The 23,295-nt window shown below is 34.5% G+C and overlaps 1 protein-coding gene across 4 annotated transcripts in view; it reads right to left on the bottom strand.

Annotated features, from left to right (window-relative positions):
- Window positions 1–23,295, bottom strand: part of COMMD10 (COMM domain containing 10) — a 179,872-nt gene that overhangs the window by 132,761 nt on the left and 23,816 nt on the right. For all 4 annotated transcript variants that reach the window (XM_043465846.1, XM_043465849.1, XM_043465847.1 and 1 more), the window contains exon 5: window positions 18,229–18,339. In XM_043465846.1, coding sequence (XP_043321781.1) covers window positions 18,229–18,339 — 111 coding nt within the window. The remainder of the gene's footprint in view (window positions 1–18,228; window positions 18,340–23,295) is intronic.

The raw sequence follows: 23,295 nt of genomic DNA, 5'->3' as shown, positions 1-23,295 counted from the left end.
AAGGCTGAGTTTCAAACCAGCTTTTTCACTCTCCTCTTTTATCCTCATCAAGAGTTTCTTTGTTCCTCTTCACTTTCTGCCATTACAGTGGTATTATCTAAACATCTGAGATTGCTGTTATTTCTCCCAGCAATCTTGATTCCAGGTTGTTAGTCACCCAGCCCGGCATTTCACATGATGTACTCTGCACATATGTTAAATAAACAAGGTGATGATATACAGCCTTATCGTACTCCTCTTCCAATTTTGAACCAGTCAGTTGGTCCATGTCCAGTTCTAATGGCTGCTTCTTGACCCACATACAGGTTTCTCACTGTACTCTACAATATGGTTAACCAACAAGGCAGCTTGAGGTTAGGTGACAGGCTAAGGCCTCCAGGTCCCCCACACACTGCTTGACTGCCCCAAGAGCAGAAGCAGTCAATCAATATATTAGCTAACCTGTTACCTACTCGGACTTCAACTGAGCAGTTATAGTCTAGAAAAATCCAGTACAGACTCTATTTTCCTACCAGCAATGCCCTGATTTCCGAGTACTGTGAGTACTTCACCCAGACAGCCCTGCCAGAAAAGAACAGGAACAACTCTCAATGCAATCCTGTATCAAGGTCATTCTCTCACCCCTCACACTTGGCAAACAGAGGTAAATCACCTACCCTCAGGAGAGCTTCATGACTATCAAAACAAAATGTTTAAGAAAAAGATAAAACCATAATGACTATGAGAATAGGCACTAGTCATGGACCTCACTAAAGACAGATGGCAAAGTAATCACTGTGGAAGCATAGTGGCTACTTTATTAAATTGTACATTATTTTCAGTCCTTCTGAGCAAATTAAAAAACGTGACTTATTGTTTATTAATTTCAAGGGTCCAATGAGACAAAGTATAAAAGCACATAGGATACCTGGCATATATTAAACAGTCAATAAAGGTTATCTATTATCATTATCTTCTTAATTGTTTAAATGTGGTACTACCAGACATAGCACTTACTCTCTATGCACTGCAGCCATCAAGACACTCAGCTTTGATGAGCTCCATCTACCTAGAACATCTAGAATTCAGAAAAATATAAAGTGGCAGCACTTACAAAAGAGACAATGAGATATCTTGGCCACCTGCAAATTTCATATAATATCATGAAGAAATTAGTTGTCCTCTCAACCTCCAAAAAGGTCCTAATCCATAAGAACTGACCCAAAGCAACTTATGAGTGTACTTCTTAAATAAATAAAATTTCCTTATGAGGAATCTTTATTTTTTTTTAGGAATTACCATTAATTAGATCCCATTTTAAAACATATTTTTAAACTTGTTCTTATTCTATGTAATAGTCCTATAGGTAGAACTTAATTCATAAAGGACATGTGTACCATAAAAGAGAAGTGTAAATACACTTAATGGCAGCAGTCTTATTATTAGTATTAGTCATTAGCATGCCAACCTAAAATATCTAAGGAGGTGACTATAATTAACTTATAAGTGAATACACAATACCCATCTCAAAGCTAAGAAATCTACAAGCTATATCTAAATATAAATTTGTCAATAAATCTATAAATTACTTCCCTGTCTACAACAAAATATTTGATAAATGTAAATCATTCAATCAAACTACTTTAGGTACATGCTTACAGTGTTCATATTTTCTTATACTTTAGAGTCAAAGAAGGTTAACATACAGTACAATCAGTTGAAAAGTAGAAAAAATACCCAAACAAGTAAAATGTGGATAAAAATCTAAACATTATTTACATGAGGCAGAAGAACTTTTCATTTCTTAAAAGTAAGACTATCCTATAACTGCTTCCCTGGTGGCTCAGTGATAAAGAATCCACCTGAAAATGCAGAAGTGGGTTAGATCCCTGGGTTGGGAAGATCTCCTGGAGAAGGAAATGGCAACCCACTCCAGTACTGACTGGGAAATTTCACGGACAGAGGAGCCTGGCAGGCTACACTCTATGGGGTTGCAAAAGAGCCGGATACGACTTAGTGACTGAACAACAAATCCTATAACCAGTGACACATTTTTAGCAGACTATTTCTTCTGTTATTATAGCAGTAACAAATAATATCATCCTCCCCTTTTCTTAACTAAAAAGGATGATTATAGTATGCCTACCTCACTGGAGTGCTTTGAGACTCTGTAGAGCTTTGAGCCTTGTAGCTAAAAGCTACAAAGTAAATACAAAGTATTATAATTCAGAATAGTGATATAAAAGCAAAGATGGTTTAATATAATAGAAAATTACATTTGTAATTGGCACAATGCCATACTACCCCTGTGGACTTGTTCCTTCAGAGCACATACTCTATAAAAGGTCACTGTGGGTGAAAAAAAAAAAAAAATCCCACAGGGAGTTCAAGTAGCCTATAATGTAATATTAGTAATTAAGGAAGTGGCATTCTTCCTCTTTATTCATTTGGGAATCTTTTCTACTAATTAAAAGAAAAGAAACAGTAATTTGTTAAAAAATGATGGCTACAGATAATTCAATCTCAATTCCAACAGCCTGGTCACAAAGGAGAATATTGTAACACTGAACAATTTTTTAAGTAAGAGCAAAATACTATATAAGCCATCAAGCCAGTGTCAACTGTCTTCTAAAGTAATCTTTTCCTAAAAATATTTTCCAGAATAACTTATGTTCTTTATACAATATTAAACTATAGCACTTCAAATTCAAATTCAATTACACTAAGTTCCTACTATGTGACAGTCATTCTAATAGGCATTTCACAGATACCTCATGTAATCCTATCAATAATCTTAAGAGGCAGGTATTACCAACCACATGTTCAAATTGAGCAATTTACTGCAGAAGAACTCTGATTTTTGCCCACAGTCTAAGAATTTAAACTCAATCATCTCACTTTAAATCTTCTGTTCCCCCCATTCTGTCAGACTAGGGTCTTATCTGGCTATGCCAATAATCAAGTGATAAATCATTTAACCTCACTGGGCCTGAGTCTTCTGATCAGTAAACTGGGAGGGTTAAAATATTCCTAGTCAGCCTTTCTCTCTCTAAAATGTACTATTTTAATCCATTTAAAGTATACAAGTCAGTGGCTTTTCTTCCCCTAAGAAAAAGATTTTTAAGGTACATATATATTGTAGCATGAATCAAAACTTCATTTCTTTTTATGGCTAATAATACTCCATTTATGTATATACTACCTGTTTATCCATTCATCCATTGATGGGCATATTTAAGTTGTTTCCACCTTTTGGGCTGCTATTATGTACTACTATAAACATGTATATAGATGTACTTATTTGAGTCTTTGTTTTCACTTCTTCTGGGTATATATCTAGGAGTGAAATTGCTGAGTCATTTGATAATTCTATGTTTAAATTTCTGAGGAAGTAACAAACTATTTGCCATAGTGGCTGCACCACTTTACATTTCCACCAGTGATATATGAGGGTCCTAATTTCTCCATATCCTCACCAACACTTATTTTATTGTTTTAGTTAAAGCCATCCTAATGGGTGTCAAGTGATATCTCATTGTTTTGTGTATCCCTAGTGACTAATGATGTTGAGTATCTTTTCATGTGCATATTGGCAATCAGTATACCTATTTTGGAGAAATGTCTATGCAAGTCCTTTACCCATTCTTTGAGTTGTTTATCTTTTTGTTGGTAAGTTTTAGGAGTTCTTCACATATTCTAAATAGAAATTCCTTATCAGATATATAATTTGCAAATATTTTATCTCATTCTTTAGGTTACCTTTCCTTTTTCTTCATAATGTCCTTTGACACACAAGTTTTTAATTCTGATGAAGTCCAATTTACCTATTTTGTCATTTGCGCTTTTGGTATTATATCTAAGAATCCATTGCCAAATCCACCTAAGATCTCTTTTTGCTGGAAAATTCCATCAGCCTTTGCTCATTCTATAAATAAAGTTGCATATGAATAATTCTATTTGTTTTATTGCTGAAAGTTATTAAAGGGTTATTTTGGGAGCTTTTATTATATTGCCTTTACCAAAGAAGTGGCAGTATTTTAAGTTTGGATAAAATTGCCCTTTAAAGATGGATAGGTTGGAACTCCTTGAGATAAAATGGAGTAACTCTGAAAGAAACTGCACTTTTGCTTGTTTATAAAAAAAAAAAAAAGAAAGAAAGAAAAAAGGGGAATGGGGAAAGAAAGGAGGTTCAGTTCAGTTCAGTCACCCAGTCATGTCTGACTCTTGTGACCCCATGAACCACAACACGCCAGGCCTCCCTGTCCATCACAAACTCCCAGAGTCTACCCAAACCCATGTCCATCGAGTCGGTGATGCCGTCCAACCATCCCTTCCTCTGTTGTCCCCTTCTCCTCCTGCCCCCAATCCCTCCCAGCATCAGGGTCTTTTCCAATGAGTCAGCTCTTCCCATCTGGTGGTCAAAGTATTGGAGTTCCAGCTTCAACATCAGTCCTTCTAATGAACACCCAGGACTGATCTCCTTTAGGATGGACTGGTTAGATCTCCTGTCAGTCCAAGGGACTCTCATGAGTCTTCTCCAACACCACAGTTCAAAAGCATCAATTCTTTGGTGCTCAGCTTTCTTTATAGTCCAACTCTCACATCCATACATGACCACTGGAAAAACCATAGCCTTGACTAGACGGACCTTTGTTGGCAAAGTAATGTCTCTGCTTTTTAATATGCTATCTAGGTTGGTCATAACTTTCCTTCCAAGGAGTAAGAATCTTTTTAATTTCATGCGACTGCACAGAAGTGAGGCCGAGAGGAGCTACCCCGCATCAGAGGTAAGGAGCAGCGGCTGTGCTTTGCTGGAGCAGCCATGAAAAGAGACCCCCAAGTCCAAAGTAAGAGAAACCCAAGTAAGACGGTAGGCCCTGAGAGAAGGGATCAGAGGGCAGACAGACTGAAACTACAATCACAGACAACTAGCCAATCTGATCACGCGGACCACAGTCTTGCCTAACTCAATGAAACTAAGCCATGCTGTGTGGGGCCACCCAAGACTGCCGGGTCGTGGTGGAGAGGTCTGACAGAATGTGGTCCACTGGAGGAGGGAATGGCAAACCACTTCAGTATTCTTGCCTTGAGGACCCCATGAACAGTATGAAAAGGCAAAAAATAGGACACTGAAAGATGAACTCCCCAGGTCGGCAGGTGCCCAATATGCTACTGGAGATCAGTGGAGAAATAACTCCAGAAAGAATGGATGGAGCCAAAGCAAAAACAATACCCAGTTGTGGATGTGACTGGTGATGGAAGCAGGGTTCGATGCTGTAAAGAGCAATATTGCATAGGAACCTGGAATGTTAGGTCCATGAATCAAGGCAAATTGGAAGTGGTCAAACAGGAGATGGCAAGAGTGAACATCAACATTCTAGGAATCAGTAAACTAAGATGGACTGGAATGGGTGAATTTAACTCAGATGACCATTATATCTACTACTGTGGGCAGGAATCCCTTAGAAGAAATGGAGTAGCCATCACAGTCAACAAGAGTCCGAAATGCAGTACTTGGATGCAATCTCAAAAATGACAGAATGATCCCTGTTCATTTCCAAGGCAAATCATTCAATATCATGGTAATCCAAATCTATGCCCTGATCAGTAACGCTGAAGAAGCTGAAGTTGAATGGTTTTATGAAGACCTATAAGACCTTCTAGAACTAACACCCAAAAAAGATGTCCTTTTCATTATAGGGGACTAGAATGCAAAAGTAGGAAGTCAAGAAACACCTGGAGTAACAGGCAAATTTGGCCTTGGAGTACAGAATGAAGCAGGGCAAAGGCTAATAGAGTTTTGCCAAGAGAACGCACTGGTCATAGCAAACACCCTCTTCCAACAACACAAGAGAAGACTCTACACATGGACATCACCAGATGGTCGGCACCAAAATCAGACTGATTATATTCTTTGCAGCCAAAGATGGAGAAGCTCTATACAGTCAGCAAAAACAAGACCGGGAGCTGACTGTGGCTCGGATCATGAACTCCTTATTGCCAAATTCAGACTGAAAGAAAGGAAAGGAGGGAGCAAATTCTCTTCATTTGAGAACATCATCAGTTAGTAATCACACATAGACAATTTTAAAAGGCACTATATGTTTAAACTATATGTTGAAACATGATTATTAGAAAAAACAGTTTATCCTGCAATATAAATACTCCAGCAGCTACTAAAATCTTCTCTAATACATGGATAGCATTTCTATGATCTACTTCCCTCACTTCAGTCAATATATTAGTATCTGTCAACTGGCTTAGACATGGCTTTAAAGCAAATATATTGCTAAATAATTACTAGAAAAAATAAACCATATTTACCAAAAAATAGAATATTCCACAGCCATTTAAAAATTCATCTATTGACAAAGATATTTATAATGTAATATTTCATGGCGGGGGGAAACTAATTTATAATTGATAGATTTAGAAAGCTATATGCCAATTAAGTATGTCATTCAAAATTATTATCTTTAGATAGAATTATAGATGAATTTTATTTTCTTACATTTTCTGATTTTTCTACAATATAAATTACTCATGTAAATCTAGCAAAATACAAAGGAATAAAAAAGAGATAAAACTAAAATTCCCTAAAATGAGTTTGGATAAAATTGCCCTTTAAAGATGAAATTAATAAGTAAGAATTTCTTTCTATACATTTACTTGTTATTACATTTCATCTTCACCCATTATGTATAATTTGTCAGCTATATGTTTTGGTTAACTAATGACAACAATAACAACAAAAAATATACAGAGTTTCACTGATGTTTTAATAGCACAGTTATAGAGTATAAGTAAATTTTACATAAACTCCAGATTAACATCAACAAAAAAATTTTTTAAAGCTTAATATGATGTTTTAAAAATGGTGTATATGTTACTTCATTAATTAGACATGGGGATCAAAACCTTCCTGAAACAAGCAAATTATCAAGGTTTGTAAAAAGTAGATTATATTAATTCTCTTTGTTTTTGCTAGTAGCAGGAGGTGAGATAAGTGACACAATAAGTGCTCTACCAACCCTATTCCATCTGTGGCCCTAGTTGTTATATGTTCCCACTGCCTATGGACACCATTCTCGATTAAATGATGTGGTGAATGAAACTGGCTATTTTCCGTGCACTAACTGAACAACTACCTTCAGATCCTCAAAAACACCATCCAGCTCTAGAATTAAAACAGAGAACTCATGATGCTGAGTTAATGTTAAAAACTAACAAGAAAATAGCCAAATCAGATTCACAATCATTAGGCATTTTGAAATGGCAACATTTCCAAGTAAGTAGTCAGGTGATACAAAATTTGGGGATTTAATTAAATCCTTAAAGTACTTCATATACAAATATGAGATTTATTCAAAAGATTAGTAATTTTAGATAAATATTAAAGACAGTTGAAAAGTTCAGAAAGTAATAACATATAAAGAATTTTATATGTGAACTTATTAGAAAAATCTTCACTTTTCCAAATACCATAAAAACAGCCAATAGTGCCCAATAATTTGTTCTGAGAAATGTATTATACAGGAAAATTGATTCTTCCTCTTCATAAAAGTTTAACTTCCCTCCAACTAATAAAAATAAATAAATAAAAAATAATAATAATTAATTAATTAATTAATTTTTTAAAAAAAGAAATCATGGAAAACTGGAAAAAAAAAAGTTTAATTTCCCCTAAATAATTCTCATACAAAGAAAGAAATCTGAAAGAAATACAATTTGCATAACATATTCAAGATATATAAACTTCAGCTTTTATATGATACCTAACACCAAACATGCTTAAAATCTCATTTAAACTAGGCCAGGAAAGTGTTTGCCAGTTCCTCTTCTGTCAAAATTATTAGGCCTGAATTCAACATTCAAAAATGCAAATTACTCATAAGAAAATAATCTAGTCATCTTTACTTTGTCTTCTTGAATCTAAAATTTACATACCATGCCAAAATCAGAATATTAGCTTTCAAAGAGCAATTCAGAAAGCCATCAAAGATGTAGTTAATATTTACCTAAGAGTAAAAAAAAAAAAAGTTTACATTTTAACTGATTTCCAGGTATAGTATCATGGAAGAGAGGGTTCACTATGAACTACTCCAGTATTTTCCACCAGACTGGGTATATCATCAACCAAAGAAGTAACAGATCAAGTAGTAGCCACTAGTCACACATTAAGAACTCCTATGATATGGAATAAATCTTGTATTTAGACCACTTCAGTTTCCAAGTTGATGCAGGGGACAAAGTTCAGAGACCAGACGGCAGCCTTCACATTTATGTTCTCCATTTTAAAGAATAAGCTATACACCTGACCAAGTCAAGAGGTCTGAAGATTCAAACACAAAACTCCTGAGTGATCCTGGAACTAAGGCGTCTGAGGGTCCTCTGAACCACAAATGACTCTAACGAGGGTGCGGCACGGGTTCCAGTTCTATCATCGGTCAGTTTCTCACTCACCACCATGCCACTCCCAACAGACACTATATCCTCACTTTCCAACTGACCTGATTTAGAATCTGTGGTCCATCACCAAAATCACTCCCTTGTATGCAAAGTCAATCCTTTGTCCCTTTCTCTCTTCATCTGATATACTTGGCAAAGATGAAACCCTGATTAAACCTAAATGTCTACCTACTTCACATCTGCACTAGAGCAACGAAAAATGGATGAAAGAAAATATATACCCTTTCAACAGTTCTCGTTTCAAATTCGTGGTCACAAAGCTCAAATGGGCAATGAGCACTGGTCAGTAACAGTGAAATAGTCTAAAATAACTAGGGTGTTCATTTTCCCAATATCCAAAATAACTACTTCATACTTTTTCCTCTGTTCTCAAAACTCGAAGACCTATCTGCTCCCCGAACAAATAACTACATTCAGAAAACAGAAGCAGTCAGTTACAGCTTTCTCTTCTACCACCAAAACGACCTACCTGGTCCATTCTGTGTTTTTTGCTGTTACAACAAATAGTATGTTCCTACTCTCATCACAGTCCAACGGTTTCATTTGTGCTCTGGCCCTCTTATCTTCTCCCTTTCTTAAGAAACTCATACCTTTCTCTGTCCAGCAGCATCAATTTTTTCCCCAATGGATGTGGCACTGGCATACAAACCTTCTCTAGTATCTTCAGCCACTGAATCCACATTCCTCTACATTGACTGACTATTCTATTTTGCTTTCACTTTCTTACCTCATTTTCTTTCCTCAATTTATTCCAGTCAGGATTCTTTTCCCTCTCAATTGTTACTGAGATTACAATTGTCCAGGTTATCAGCGAAGTCCATCTAATCAAATCCAACAGTCACACAGATGTCTGCTCTTCTCTTTCCCGACCTCTGAATAGTATTCAATACCGCCTTCCATCTTGAAACACCTCCTTCTCCTGCCCCACACAGTGATCACCAGTGACCCCCATGACGCTAAATTCATTTTTTTTTTTTAACTACCATGTGGTGACTTTAAGTTCAGGCTATTGTGGCAGGAGAACCTAAGTTCAAATCTTGCCTACATCACTTTTTAAAATCCAATCTGAAAGAGTCAGTGGTTCAGTCGTGTCCGACTCTTTGTGACCCTGTGGCCTGTAGCCTGCCATGCTCCCCTGTCCATGGAATTCTTCAGGGAAGGATACTGGAGTGGGTAGCCATTCCCTTCACCAGGCGATCTTCCCAACTCAGGGATCGAACCTGGTCTCCAATCTAGGGAAAGATATTTAACCACTGAGACTAGGTTCTCAATCTACAAACTAGGAAAAATATTAGTGCCTAATTCCCAGCTGTGAGGGTTAAATTAGTAACTTTAATTCTCTCTTTTACCTATTACACCATGTAAAGTAATTCGCCCTCCAGGAAATGCTCTCTCCCTTCAGTTGCTGGCTGCTCCTTTCCCAATCACTGTGAAAAGCTCCTCCAGCTCTATTTGCCTTTTAAACTTGGGAATTCATAAGGTTCTATACTCCTTCCCGAGGCGACTAAGCTCTTCCATCTCTTAACTGAAATTATAATCAAAACCTCAATGATTTCCAAGGCTCAATTTCTGGTGTATAACCCGCCCCCTACCTCACCAACTGCCATCCAAAAATCTCTAGCTGAATCTCTCAGCTATCTCACACTCAGCAAGCTCAAAAGCTAAGGCTCTCTCCTTTTTCAGCTGCTCTTCCTCCCCCTCAAACTCCCCTTTCTGGTGCAGTCTCCAACTCCTTGCTGTCAGTTTCCACAGTTTCAGTATTTCCTCTTTGTAACAATCACTAAACTTACATTTACAGGCTTAGAACATGTATTCCCTTTTAGACCATAAGCCCCACGATGGAAAGTAAAACCTGTCTATATCAAAAATACCTTGCCAAGTATCCCATGCATGTGTGTGTATGCGTTCTGGCGCTCAGTCGTGTCCAACTCTTTGTGACACCATGGACTCTAAGACACCAGGCTCCTGTGTCCATGGGATTTCCCAGGCAAGAATACTGGAGCGGGTTGCCATTTCCTCCTCCAGGGATCTTTCCAACCCAGGAATCGAACCGATGTCTCCTGCTTTCTCCTGAATTGGCAGGCAGATTCTTTACCACTAGGCCTATCCCATGCATAATAAATGTGTTTAATAAGTGTTTCTTGAATTGAATTTGAGATATTTTAGACGTGTGCTTATTTAACTTACTGAACTTACCAGCATTTTATTTGTTTAGATGTCTAATTCATTGTTAACACTTTTATTTCAAAATACTTAAGCCACTCATTTACATTAGTATTATTTCTAATCCATAAAAATATTTTAAAGAAAATTTAAAGGTACTCAAATATACTATATTTGAGGAATTCTACAATTATCAATTGCCACTGGATTTCAAAAAATAAAGAAGTTCAGAAGCTAAGAAAGGCAAGTGAGGGTGATACTATTTGTCTCCCTACTTTGGAATTTCACAAAATTTTTGAAAAGAATTTCAGTAAAAAGATTTTTTAAAATTATGAAATGCATGAATGGGGTATTTTTTAAAAAAAGGATTTACTCCTACAAGACATTTTTAATCTAACTACCATCATACTCTTTGTATTAATACTTTGTTTTCACTCAAAGATATATAGTGTCTAAAACAATATTTTTGCTAGCTTAGAAAGTCTTATTATGGATAAATATGCACTTTCCATGAGGCAGCCTAAAATACAGATAAAGGCCTACACATACACACTCTTCACCTACATCAAAGGGGTTCATTTTGTGATATCAAGGACTTTATACACATATGATGTGAACACTTCAATATACTTGAATACTAATGATCTTTCAGAAAGTCATATTAATCAGGAAACTTAAAAATAAACCAAAAAATAAAAAAATAAAAACCCACTAAATTGAGGAAAGACACTTTTGTATTGCTCTCATTTAGAAAACATGACAACTTAAAGGATACTATCATTGAGAAATTCATCATAATGAAAAAGGATAGAAAACAAAATTAAGAATCAGAAAACCACAGCCACAAAGTCTTAGAAATATTTAAATAAGTAAATATGATTCCAAAGAACTAGGCTTTTTTTTTCCAAAGTATATGTGCAATTGTCTACCAAATAGGGGCTGTTTTATTTTCTCTAAGCTAGCTGCTAGAATATTTTATAAGATTGCTTCCACATGTTCTTTAATAATGTAGAACACATATAACAAAAGCTTGTTTAATGTGTACACTATTAGAATAAAGAAATTATAAATGAGAGGGCTCTATAATATTATAAAAATACCTGGGTTTTCACTGTTCTCCTAAAATTACCCAAAGTATAATTATTAACTAGTTATCAAAGAACTTATTTTTGAGATAGTAATGTTATACCTTTCTCTAGAAGATTTTAAATCCCTCAAAGGCAAACTAAAATGTTCCTAGAATGATTATGAAAAGCCTATTATCTAACTATAGTCAGATCTTTTTTTTTGTTTACACCCTTCACCCAGTAATTATACTCCTGAAGAATAACCGTAAATTCCAAAGATGCTTTATTCATTCATTCATTCATTTGAATATGGAAAAGATCTGTTACAGAGTTAAGCGGAAAAAAGCAGAATATAAAATCAAAGAAGACAAAAAATAAAATAAAAGAAGACTTTCAAAAGAAAGTTCTACTGAACAAACACTGAAATAAAAGATGTCTGCATAGTCAGGGTAAATCTGAGTTTTTCTTTCGATATCTCTAAAATTTTCACAATAAACATTTATAACTTAGGTAATTAAAAAAGACCCAAAAAATCTTTTAAAGAGATAAGCAATATTCATCAATCATTTCATTTCAAAAGTAAAACCACTGACCAATCTCAAAATTTTTCTGAACCCTGAATAAAACCATCCCAAATGACACAAATAAAAGTTAGTATCTTGACACAGACCTGCTCATTAGACAAAGCTCATTTTATAAATTTCTGATCAGAATCAGTGAGTAAAAAACCCAAGACTTTACAGAGTAACTTTTCAGATCATAAGATAGTATACTGTATAAAAGGGAAAAAAATTCTGACTGATGAAAGAGATTATCTTCTCATACCACATCTAGTATTGAGGAGTAATAACAAAACTTCAATTCTTTCTCCCAAACCAAAAGCAAACATCACTATTTTTAAAAAAATCACTCATAACAAAGGTACAAGAAAGAGCAGCTGGAAGGTCATACAGCAAAACATAACAAGCCTATGGGTGAAAAGTGAAGTGGGTTCTAGAATTATACATGATTTTAACTGGCTTTTTTCCTATATTTTCCAAAATATCCATTATAAATATATGTATAGCTACTGTAACAGAGAAAAATGAACTTAAATTATCAAGAGAATATGTTGAAACATATTCACTATACAGATATTAGATTAATAAAAATACAGCATTTGTAAAATTTAGACCTGCTCATCAAAGCAGCTCAGAAAAATCTGAAGGTCCTCCAGAATCAGTCACTATGAACACTGTCCTTAAGGAAAGCAAAATACTTTAAAGTTCTAATACAAAGAGCTCACGATTTGAACCACATATGCTTTTCTCTTACTGAAAAATGTGTCATATATAGAGCTAAGGATGTGTTTTTAATGACATACCCTATTTCTTTGTTCATAACACATCAACATCAATGATGTCATACAGCCCTTACAATAAGGTCTGTCAATAACTACAGCCTCTACTGACTGGGATAACATCAAAACATACAACCTTACTTACTATATAAAGGAATATATTAGTGTCTTCCTTTGACTTAAGTATATGATTGTTCCAACTTAATCAAATAAGAAAATGCAAAGGAAATTTAGAATCCACATAACTATACTTTTATGAAGAACAACAATAATAAAACAATCATTGCACTTTAGAAAAGCTCTCAATACCCTGAAACATATACACATATTACAGGATAAGTGTTAAATTATTAAATAAGCAAAATGATACAGTATCCTAGCAATAAGTATAGCATAAGACTCAGAAATAAAACTGCCTGACTTCAAATCCCAACTTTGTTTATTGTGTGTTAGTCACTCCGTCATGTCCAACTCTTTGTGACCCCATGGACTAGAGCCCGCCAGGCTCCTCTGTCCGAGAAATTTTCCAGGCAAGGATACTGAAGTAGGTTGCCATTTCCTTCTCCAGGGGATCTTCCCAACCCAGGGATTGAACCCAGGTCTCCTGCATTGCAGGCGGATACTTTACTGACTGAGTTACTAAGTAGGGAAGCCTTGTTTATTAGTTAGGAATAATCTAGGAAAATAAATTAATTATACATGTTTCCATTTCTCCATCTATCTATAAAATACAGATAATAATAAGAATTTATACCTGGAAGACATGTTTTAAATATTAAAAGAGGTAAGCCCATCTCTGCATAGAGTAAGCACTAAAAAAAGGCTTTTCCCCCTTTTCTCAATCTAAATAGAATTTGTCATACATTTTGCAAATAAGAATGAAGACCTCTAATTTTTAAAATTAGTATTAAAAGTCCTAAGTTCACTGGAGATCATAATTAACCTTCTACAACGTGAGCACAAACCAACTGAACAGTTAGATAAAGTCTAGAAAGCTTTCTTGTCAAGATTTTATCTCAGCTGTTTCAAAATAAAGAAGAAAAAAAGAATGAAACACAAGGATTCTTTCTTAAGAGATGTACAAAAAGAATTTAGAATTGCTGTATTAACAAAATATGATTGTTCTCAACAGCAAATTTAATGAGGAAAATGAAAGATTAACAGTAAAATTCAAATATTTTAGTGTTTTTAGGATATTCAAAGTTAAAGTGTTGATGCCATTCAAAATTACCAGATCTGTTACGTATAAATTGCTATTCTCTATAAACAAAGAAATTTCAACTGTCTATGACTAGTCTGGAATTAGTTATTCTCTAATCTAACACAGCCATTCAACTATCTTTGGGAATATTGTATTCTCTTCTCTCATAAAGAAATTAATACAAGTGACAGAAGGTAACCAAAAAATCAACAGTGTGGAAGGCGTTTTAATAAATTTCATTTTGGCAAATGATCACAAATAAATTAGCAAACATTGAAATCATAATGATTTCATTTATTTGTTCTGTACATATCTGATTAACAGGCACTAATTTTGTTGATGGAAACAAGAGAACTCTATTGTTATATACAGATTAGAAATGTAAACACTTAGCATTTCCCACAACTACTGACTTCACAAATTACTTTGAATGTTATTTCAAATAACATTTTGAGTGCCAGAGATTAGGTAAGCAAAGAGCTCTACTGCCCCCTAATGAAATAAACCAAAAAAAAAGAAAAGCCAAAAAACTCAGAAAACTTGTTTTGAGCTATGTGTGGAATAGGAAAATAATCTTACTTTGCTAAATCAGTAGACAAACACTATGAAAATTAACTGAAAACGACTAGAATATATATCAACGTACTATAAGAAAAGCTAACATCATCCAGTTTCCATGATAAAATTAGTAGCAAAACAGGAAAGCCTTGAGACAGAAATGTTCTAAGAGAAAGGAGGTCAGTACAACAATGTTATCTAAAGTGATAGCAATTAAAACTTCACTGCAGGCTACCCTTTTCATGTGTATGTTGGGAGGGAAGGAGAAGAGAGAGATTCTTAGAAACCACACTTTACACTGAATTACATTACAGTAAGTTTTCAGTTTAGCAGCTTAAAAGTAAATACTATCAAAATATTCTCTTACAATTTGCACTGACTCTAATCCTCTCAGAATTATTTTAATAATGTGTACTTTCAAAATAACTACACTATAAAGCATACATATGAAAGAATTTTACCTGTTTCCTGTTTTTAAAAAAAATGACAATTTCTTAAGCACAACAACTTTGTCCTTCACGATACTCTGCATCATACACTAACCAGTGATAACTTTCAATCTTCCTTTTAATAAAAGTTCTCCCTTCCTTTAACCAATCTGGTTTTTAAAACACATTCCATACTCGTGTTCCTTTAACCTAATATTCTAACCTGTCTAGAATTTCCAAATTCTCGTTTCAGAAGAGACCAAATGTTTGGGGGAAGAGGAGTGTGTGTCCTTAATAACCAGAGTTATATAAAAATTAACATCAAGGAATCAGATATAACAAGAGTACAAAGAACAGAATGACAGATCATAGAAACACGGAGAAAAAGTAAAGCCTCCCAGCATCAGTTCATGAAGGGCACAGCGGTGTGGTGGTTCTCTGGCCCTTCAGGGATGGGGCACACATCCCGTGGAGAGGGCGTGTTTCCATCCAGGTTGATCATAACTGTACATCCCATTACGTGTCTACTGTTTACAAAGTATAAGGAATAGGGGCCAAACCCATAAAACTGCCACAGGAGAGACAGGCAATACAGACAAAGAGGTTCACTTAAATCTGCAAACAAAAAGAAAATATCTTGTATACCTGCGTGCTGCAGTTCTCTTCCCAAGTCCCTGTTAATGAAAATGGTTCTCTAGCCGTACAAGTCATGCACGTGTGAGTGCTAAGTCACTTCAGTCGTGTTCGACTCTGTAACCTACGGACTGTAGCCCACCAGGATCCATGGGATTCTCCAGGCAGGAATACTGGAGTGGGTTGCCATGCCCTCCTCCAGGGGATCTTCCTGACCCAGGGATCAAACCAGCATCTCTTAGGTCTCCTGCATTGGCAGGAGGCTTCTTTACAACCTAGCCTAAGGGTAATCAAATGTCCATTCAAAATTTCAAAACAGCAGCAAACAGAAAAATACAAATGTGCTCAATCAAGCCTCTGTCTCAAATGAGCTGGCTCTCACATAGGTATGGATTTCCTCAATAATATGAATTAAAAACATGACTCTTTTACTTGAAGCATTACTCATTCATGCCTACTGCCTAAAAATATAACGGACACAGACACATTTTGAAGACATAACAAAGAAGCCGGGAAGACTCAAGCAACCCAAAGTCAAGCATCCCAAAGTTCATCACTGCCAACGTGATGATGCTTAAAGGATATCCAGTAGAGGGGTCAAAAACAGTACCCTTCCAACCTGTAAATTTCACATAGCTACTCAGATTTCACACACAAGAGTCATGAGAAATAAAGTGAAGGTACACTGGAGAACATATACTTGTGTGTGAGAATGTATAGGTGTGTTTTCCCTTATGGAGCAGTCCAGTCCATACCAGTGAGCTCCAGATTATTACCCTAAACCTAAAGGAATGTTTTCCTTAGTTCACAGGGGGGAAAAAAAATAAAAGACTTTCCAGGCTATCCTTTACCTCCCTATGCCCACTAAGCATACATATGAAAAACACGATCAAGAAATAAGAGGGAGAAAGATTGAAAGAAAAGAGGAAAGGTTAATTTCCTTAAGAAATAAAGTTGGTAACAGTTTTGGTTTAAAACAAAGAGCTTTATTTATTCATTAGCCCCAAAAAATTTTTAGTGATGATGATGAAGATGGCAGCGGACAGCATTTATAGAGCATGATGTACTTCACAAACAATGAGTATTTGATCTTCCTTAGAGCCCTGTGAGGCAGATAATACTATTCCTATTTTACAGATGAAGAAACTGAAATTCATAAGGATTAAGTAACTTGCCCGAGGTTAAACAGCTACTAAATTGCAGAGCATATTTAATATACCAGTCAATTCAACACTTAATTGTTACGTTTATGTTATTTTCTGGTGAAAATGTGTGAAATGAAATGACTCTTTGGAAACAATGTAATAAATTAACAGATTTTATGTATGTATGTGCGTGTGTTGTGTGTTAAAATCCAACTCAAATGCCTCAAAATTCTGTAGACATGTACTAGAGATAGGCACTTATGCCAGTTCTTATGAAAGACTGAAACATACAATCCATAATAGTGGGTTGGCCAAAAAGTTCATTTGGGAAAATCCATACAAAGTTCTGGGCAACCCAATAAACAGTGAAAGTGCTAACAAATAAGTAATAATATACACACCTTTCAATGACCATTATTTCAATAAATAATATTTCTTTCATTATTCTCCAATTACATACAGTCATGATAATCTCTTCTTCTTCAGATCTTCCTCACTCATTCTCACCTCTATTTCACTTGTCTTATAATGAACATTTTCATTTATTTGAGGAAGAGATCACTCCCTTTTCTCGCTATTAAGGATACTCAATTATAGTAAAAAAATATGTAAAAAATAGCTCTGGTTGACATGTGAAATATACATTTCTTTAAATGTTATAATAATAAAAACTATTCCATAGCAACTCTTTAGCCTCTGATAACATGTTCAAGTTTTCTGAAATTAATACTAAGGAAGAAATCACCATGCAGTATCACCAAAATTCTATTTCGTAAGAGCTGAGATTTAAACATACCTACAAACAAACTATACATACACAAACACAACTCAGGTCACCTTCATATTCCAGGCATTGGCTGGACAACAATATTCCCTCTGCCATATGTATGCAGGTTAAAACACAAAACACCCAGAAATGTTCACAAATACCTAAAACATTAAAATTGTAATTTTATTATGACTACCACCAATTTTTTCCCATTGCAGAATTCAAAAGAATATGTTATAACATGTTCTTGCAAGAACGCCACCTTGTAAGAGAATCTGGTTTCTCAAATAAAAAAAGTGAAGTGTAAATCTGACATCAAAACTTGTACAAATAAAGATCTGTCATGTTGTTAATCCTTGTCTAATTTTAATTAAATTATTTTTAAATTTTCAATCCAGAGAGCAAAGACCCTGCCGACAATAAAGTACAAGTCGGAGGAAACAAAATACATCATTTCAATGGGATACTCTTTCTCACCTTCGAATCTTCATTGCTCACTCCGAGCTGTAGCACAGCTTGAGGAGATTTTAGTTTTGCTTCGGCAGAGTGAGCCATCTGAAGGTTAAGCTGCCATCCAACCGTCTCGAGCTACAAAAGACAAGTGTAGATTGGAATCAGATGGTACAGAAGGAAGAAAACACTCAACTTTAAGCAAATCTCCAGTCAGCAGGAATGAACATGGGTAGCCTGGACTTTGTGGAAAGTCCGTTCCTGGGCTCCTTCAACCTGCACACTCTGAACATTCTCCCTTTGGGCTCATTAGACTGGCCTCATGCCATGCCTGTCGAATTCAAGCGTAAAACTGGCCTTTAAATACACTCTGTTCTAAAAATAAAAGTTCTGAGAGGAGGCAATGAACTACACTAAAGGAGTCAATGGTTTTTAAACAGTAAATTACTATTTTAAAACAGTGTATTTTAAAGCCAATGGTTTTTAAATAGTTATAAATTGTAACTAGTAAATAGCATATATATGTGATAACTACTCTAAATGACCTCCCACTATCTTTCAAAACTCTTTGCAATAAGTAGAACAAGGTAAAACTTTTTTTTTTTAATTTAGTGGAAAACTGAAGTGCCCAGATGGTAAGAGGTTCACACATTTAGACACAGTTAGTGAGACTGGAAGAGCGCCAGACAAAGAATTGATATCTACTTACTAGTGAGCAGGTGTTATCATGCTTTCCAAAGTATTCTAACCTACTATGGTTCCCAGTTATGACAGAAACTAATTAGAATACTTCCTTTGAATTTATTAATTAACACAACAGCAAGATTTAATCAGGAAGGCAAAGACAGCAGACGCTAAAGCAGTTCAAGTTTCAAAATATTAAGCAACATGAAGGCAGCTTTACTGAACATGACAGATTACTGATTTTTCCAACCTCAAAACTATATGTATGAAGTTGTAAATCTAATTTCCAGTAAATCCAAAGTTATCAATATTTAGGGAAGTTTTGTGACATGCAATTGTCATATACCTCTGACAACTCGACTCTAGTAACTGATTTACTGAAACTACCTCAGCTACACTGGTAAGAATGGCAGACTCAAAACAATTTTTACTTAACTGGAATACTAACTGCTAACTTGAAAGACTGTTCAACAGCTAGAATCACAGCAATGACTCAAAGCCAAATTGGAAAGAGAGCAATGAAAGTATTATCTATTCGAGAGAGGATGTGATGAGAAAATAAAGATACAGTTCTGTTCTTCCTGGCACTGAACCTTTAAGAGGTTATGGCTAAAAAGAGCGAAGATGTTGCAGAGACATAATCCATAATACCACAAATAAAAAAATCAATTTAATGGTACACATGAAGCAAGGATCCGTAATGTACTGATTTTTAATACTAATTATAGTAAAACAGTCTCTAACACCAGCTCACTACTATTTTCAACAGTCCACGGAGTCCACAAAGACTCAGATACAACCTAGCAGACTGAACAACAATTATTTTCAACAGTTACAGCAATAGATCCTCCAACATAACAGGAAAACACATGTCACAACTACTCTCATATATCCAAGCATTTTGATACACAGTCTTAATTGAAAAACACCCTCTAGGTATTCATATAAACCTACAAGACACTGTTTTGATCTAACTAATCCTATACTTATCCTTTAAGCACTTAAGATAAATGACAAAGATAAATATTAAGTGAATAAATTAAAATATGGTCCCACTACGGTCAGGCCTTTGCACAAATGAATGTATACTTAGTCACTGCATAGAGGTGGAATGGGGCAATTAAGATCACTGAACTTAAAGCTTATGCTTTAGTTCATACTTAAGCCACTACTCACTACCTAGGTGGCCCTAATAATTAAGTCACAATCTTTCAAGATCTCAGTTTCCTCATAGGAAGTGGAAATAAATCTATCTGAATTATCTGCTTTTTTCCTGAGTTATTGGCAATATTAAATAAGAAAATGCATATTCAAACTGTTTTGGAAACTCCAAAGCATTATAAACATAAGGCATTTTGATTACCTAATTTTTCCTATCCTATTTTTAATAGTATCTTTTAAACAGAGTAGGCACTCTATATGCTGAATTGAATTGAAGCAAATAAAAAATACTAGCAAAGGTAATTTTAAAAACATCATAACTGAAAACATTGTTGACTGACTTTCTTATATTTTAGAGCCTTTTCTACTGTTTTGTGATTTAAAAACATTCATCCCATGCCCACAAGAAACAGTAACTTAAAAAGTTTAAAAAAAAAAAATGTAGTTGTTGTTCAGCTGCTAAGCCTCTCATATGTAGGCATATGCACATACACACACCCATACATAAAATTTCATATTAAAAGAGCAGTATCCAGAAACCTCAAATGAAGAGGGAATAAAGGAGAGCCACAATTATATTTTTTTTAATATTTTACAGTTACACAGAGCAATAAGAAAAACAAATCTAAGAAAATCTTCCGAGTGAAACTAGGAAACAATACCAGCACTACTCTTATTATCCCCATTTTACAGATAAAATATGTAAAAGTAAACAACTGGTGAAGAGAAGAGTATACGGAGGCTCCTTATGCTTGTTACTATTGCCACTTTTCTCTAAATCGGAAATTATATCAAAATCAAAAGTTACAAAAATAAACTGTAGTAAAAATCATCAATGGATACTAAATTTAAGTGGAGAAGGTCTGATATGAAATGAATAGTCACAAAGCTTCTTGCCCACAATTGCTTTTTAGGTACAAAAGAAAAATAATTATGCAGTAGAAAAAAAAGCAAAACACCTTAACCAAGAGATCAAAATTAACATCACCAAGCAGTGGCAAACAGACAAGATGTGCCTCCAGGTACGATATCCTGCAAGTACCGTTCACAAAAATTTTTAGCGAAATTATAACTAAATTTGATCCTGAAGAAACTAACAGAAAATATAAAAATAGACATAATAGGAATGTACACTTGAAAAACATCAATGTCCTAAAAGACAAAGGCAAGTTGAAGAAAGATGGAATTCCTTAAACTGGTTAGAACATATATTATTTTCTGAGTCTGTAATAGACACTGGTGATATAAATATGAATAAAACAAAAGCCTTTTACCAAGGTGAAGATGTTATAATATACTCTAATTATTCCTCTGAGACTCCTAAGAAACAAATATGAAAGTCATCAACATTTTCATTACATAGGAAACAAAATCTAGATTGAATTTTTACTTAAGTTAGCTAAACTACATTGCTTCTATTTAAAATAAAATTCTGTATTGTGTATATCAAACATTTGTACATTAAAATAGCAGGAATCATTTAAATATAATTAGATATCTCACATCCAAATTTAAATCTGAGGGTCTTTATACCTTAATCAACATTCTACATTTAAATGTCACCAACATAACATAAAACACAAGGAGAATGAGCCACTAATATTTTTAATGTTTTCTAACCCATGCCAAAACTGTTTAAATGATAGTTCTTAGGCATCTCACTTACATTACTTATTATCTGACAATGTCACTAAGATGTCAGTTCAAAACAGATACAAAGACTTCATTCTCCCTCTAACATCCAGGTAACAACTCCAAGCTTAACTTCTCGTAATTGCTTTGTAAATCACAATTCCAAGCACATGCAAAATCGGTCAAAATTACAATAATATTAACTCTCTTAAAATGAAAATGAAAACGTAATGTTAATCACCACACTTTAACTCCTGGCTCCCTATAACAGTAGCTTCTGCTTGGATCATATCACATAGTAAGAAATACTTCTTTATGTTGCAAATTGATATAAATATACAAAAGTGTCACCAGACAATTTTTCACCCAGAGCAATGATACATAAATTCTGTTAAGTTTCACTCTTAAAATACTAATTCAAAAACCCTCCAAATTGATTTCATTACCCACTAAACCTCTAACAGCTCAGGCTATCTACAGTAGGAAAAATACTGCTCAGAAATACTGAATGAGTTTTAGGAATTATGTGTGTGTGTGTACTCATGAAACAATTACTGTTTACTATAATCAATCATGAAAACACATAAAAACAGAACTCTAACTGCTAAAAGAGAAAGCACTATCTATATTCTGTTGCTATAATCCACCATTTATTTTATAACTGGCAAAGACTACAAGCAGAAATTCCATATATAATATATATACGGCTTATTACAGAAACTATACATTATTATTTACTCTTATGAAATGTAAAACCTGGAAGTTGACTAAACATTTAATACAAGAAGAACATGAACTTATTTTTAAAGCTTAGCTAAATACTTATTCCCCAATTTCCTGACCACTTCTCTTAACCTCAGTGATTTCTTCCTATACAATCTACTGACTAGTTACAGGAAATTCCCCACTTAAAAAAAATTCTAGTTGGTTTATTCTGTGTTTTCTAAAATTATACACATAGAATGAAGCATGAAATAAGAACTTTTTCTAAATCTTTCATACAGGGGAGAAGGCCATTTTTCAGTTCAATGTAATCTGCTTAATAAGGTTAGCTTTTAGACACATTTCTCATTATAAACCTGTATCACCAAGAAAGCAATACCTGCTGGGAAAATCAATTTATGAATGTATAAGAGGTCATACTTATGATTCCTCAATAATGGCATGTGTATATGAATGTGTATATAATTAAATCTTTAAAATAATAGATTAATTTTACATTTGTCTAAAATAGAGAAGTTTCTAGTATTTCCATTACAATCAATAAGAGATTTATTTTCTTCAGCAATATATGTACCTACAGAGTCTGCCAAAGGACAGAAGATGACAGGATCAATTTAGAAGTACATTTTATTGGAAACATTCTATTAATATAAACCAGTGAACAATAGGGGCACTGATGTTTATACCTCAAATTTTACCTTTTTCCTTCAAAAGAAAATGTTGTAGAAGAAACCCGAAGGGTATTTATAATCCACTCAAATAAGTCCATTAATCAAATCAGGAAATTTTTAAACAACCTGTCATTAGGAAGCCCTCCAAGAGATGCCAAGTTTTACTCCTCATCTTTAAGCTGACAATGCCCAATTTACAAAGTCAGATTAAAAAAAAAAAAAA

Source organism: Cervus canadensis, chromosome 4 (assembly GCF_019320065.1).
Source record: "Cervus canadensis isolate Bull #8, Minnesota chromosome 4, ASM1932006v1, whole genome shotgun sequence".
Lineage (NCBI taxonomy): Eukaryota > Metazoa > Chordata > Mammalia > Artiodactyla > Cervidae > Cervus > Cervus canadensis.
This window is presented reverse-complemented; position numbering and strand designations above follow the sequence as displayed.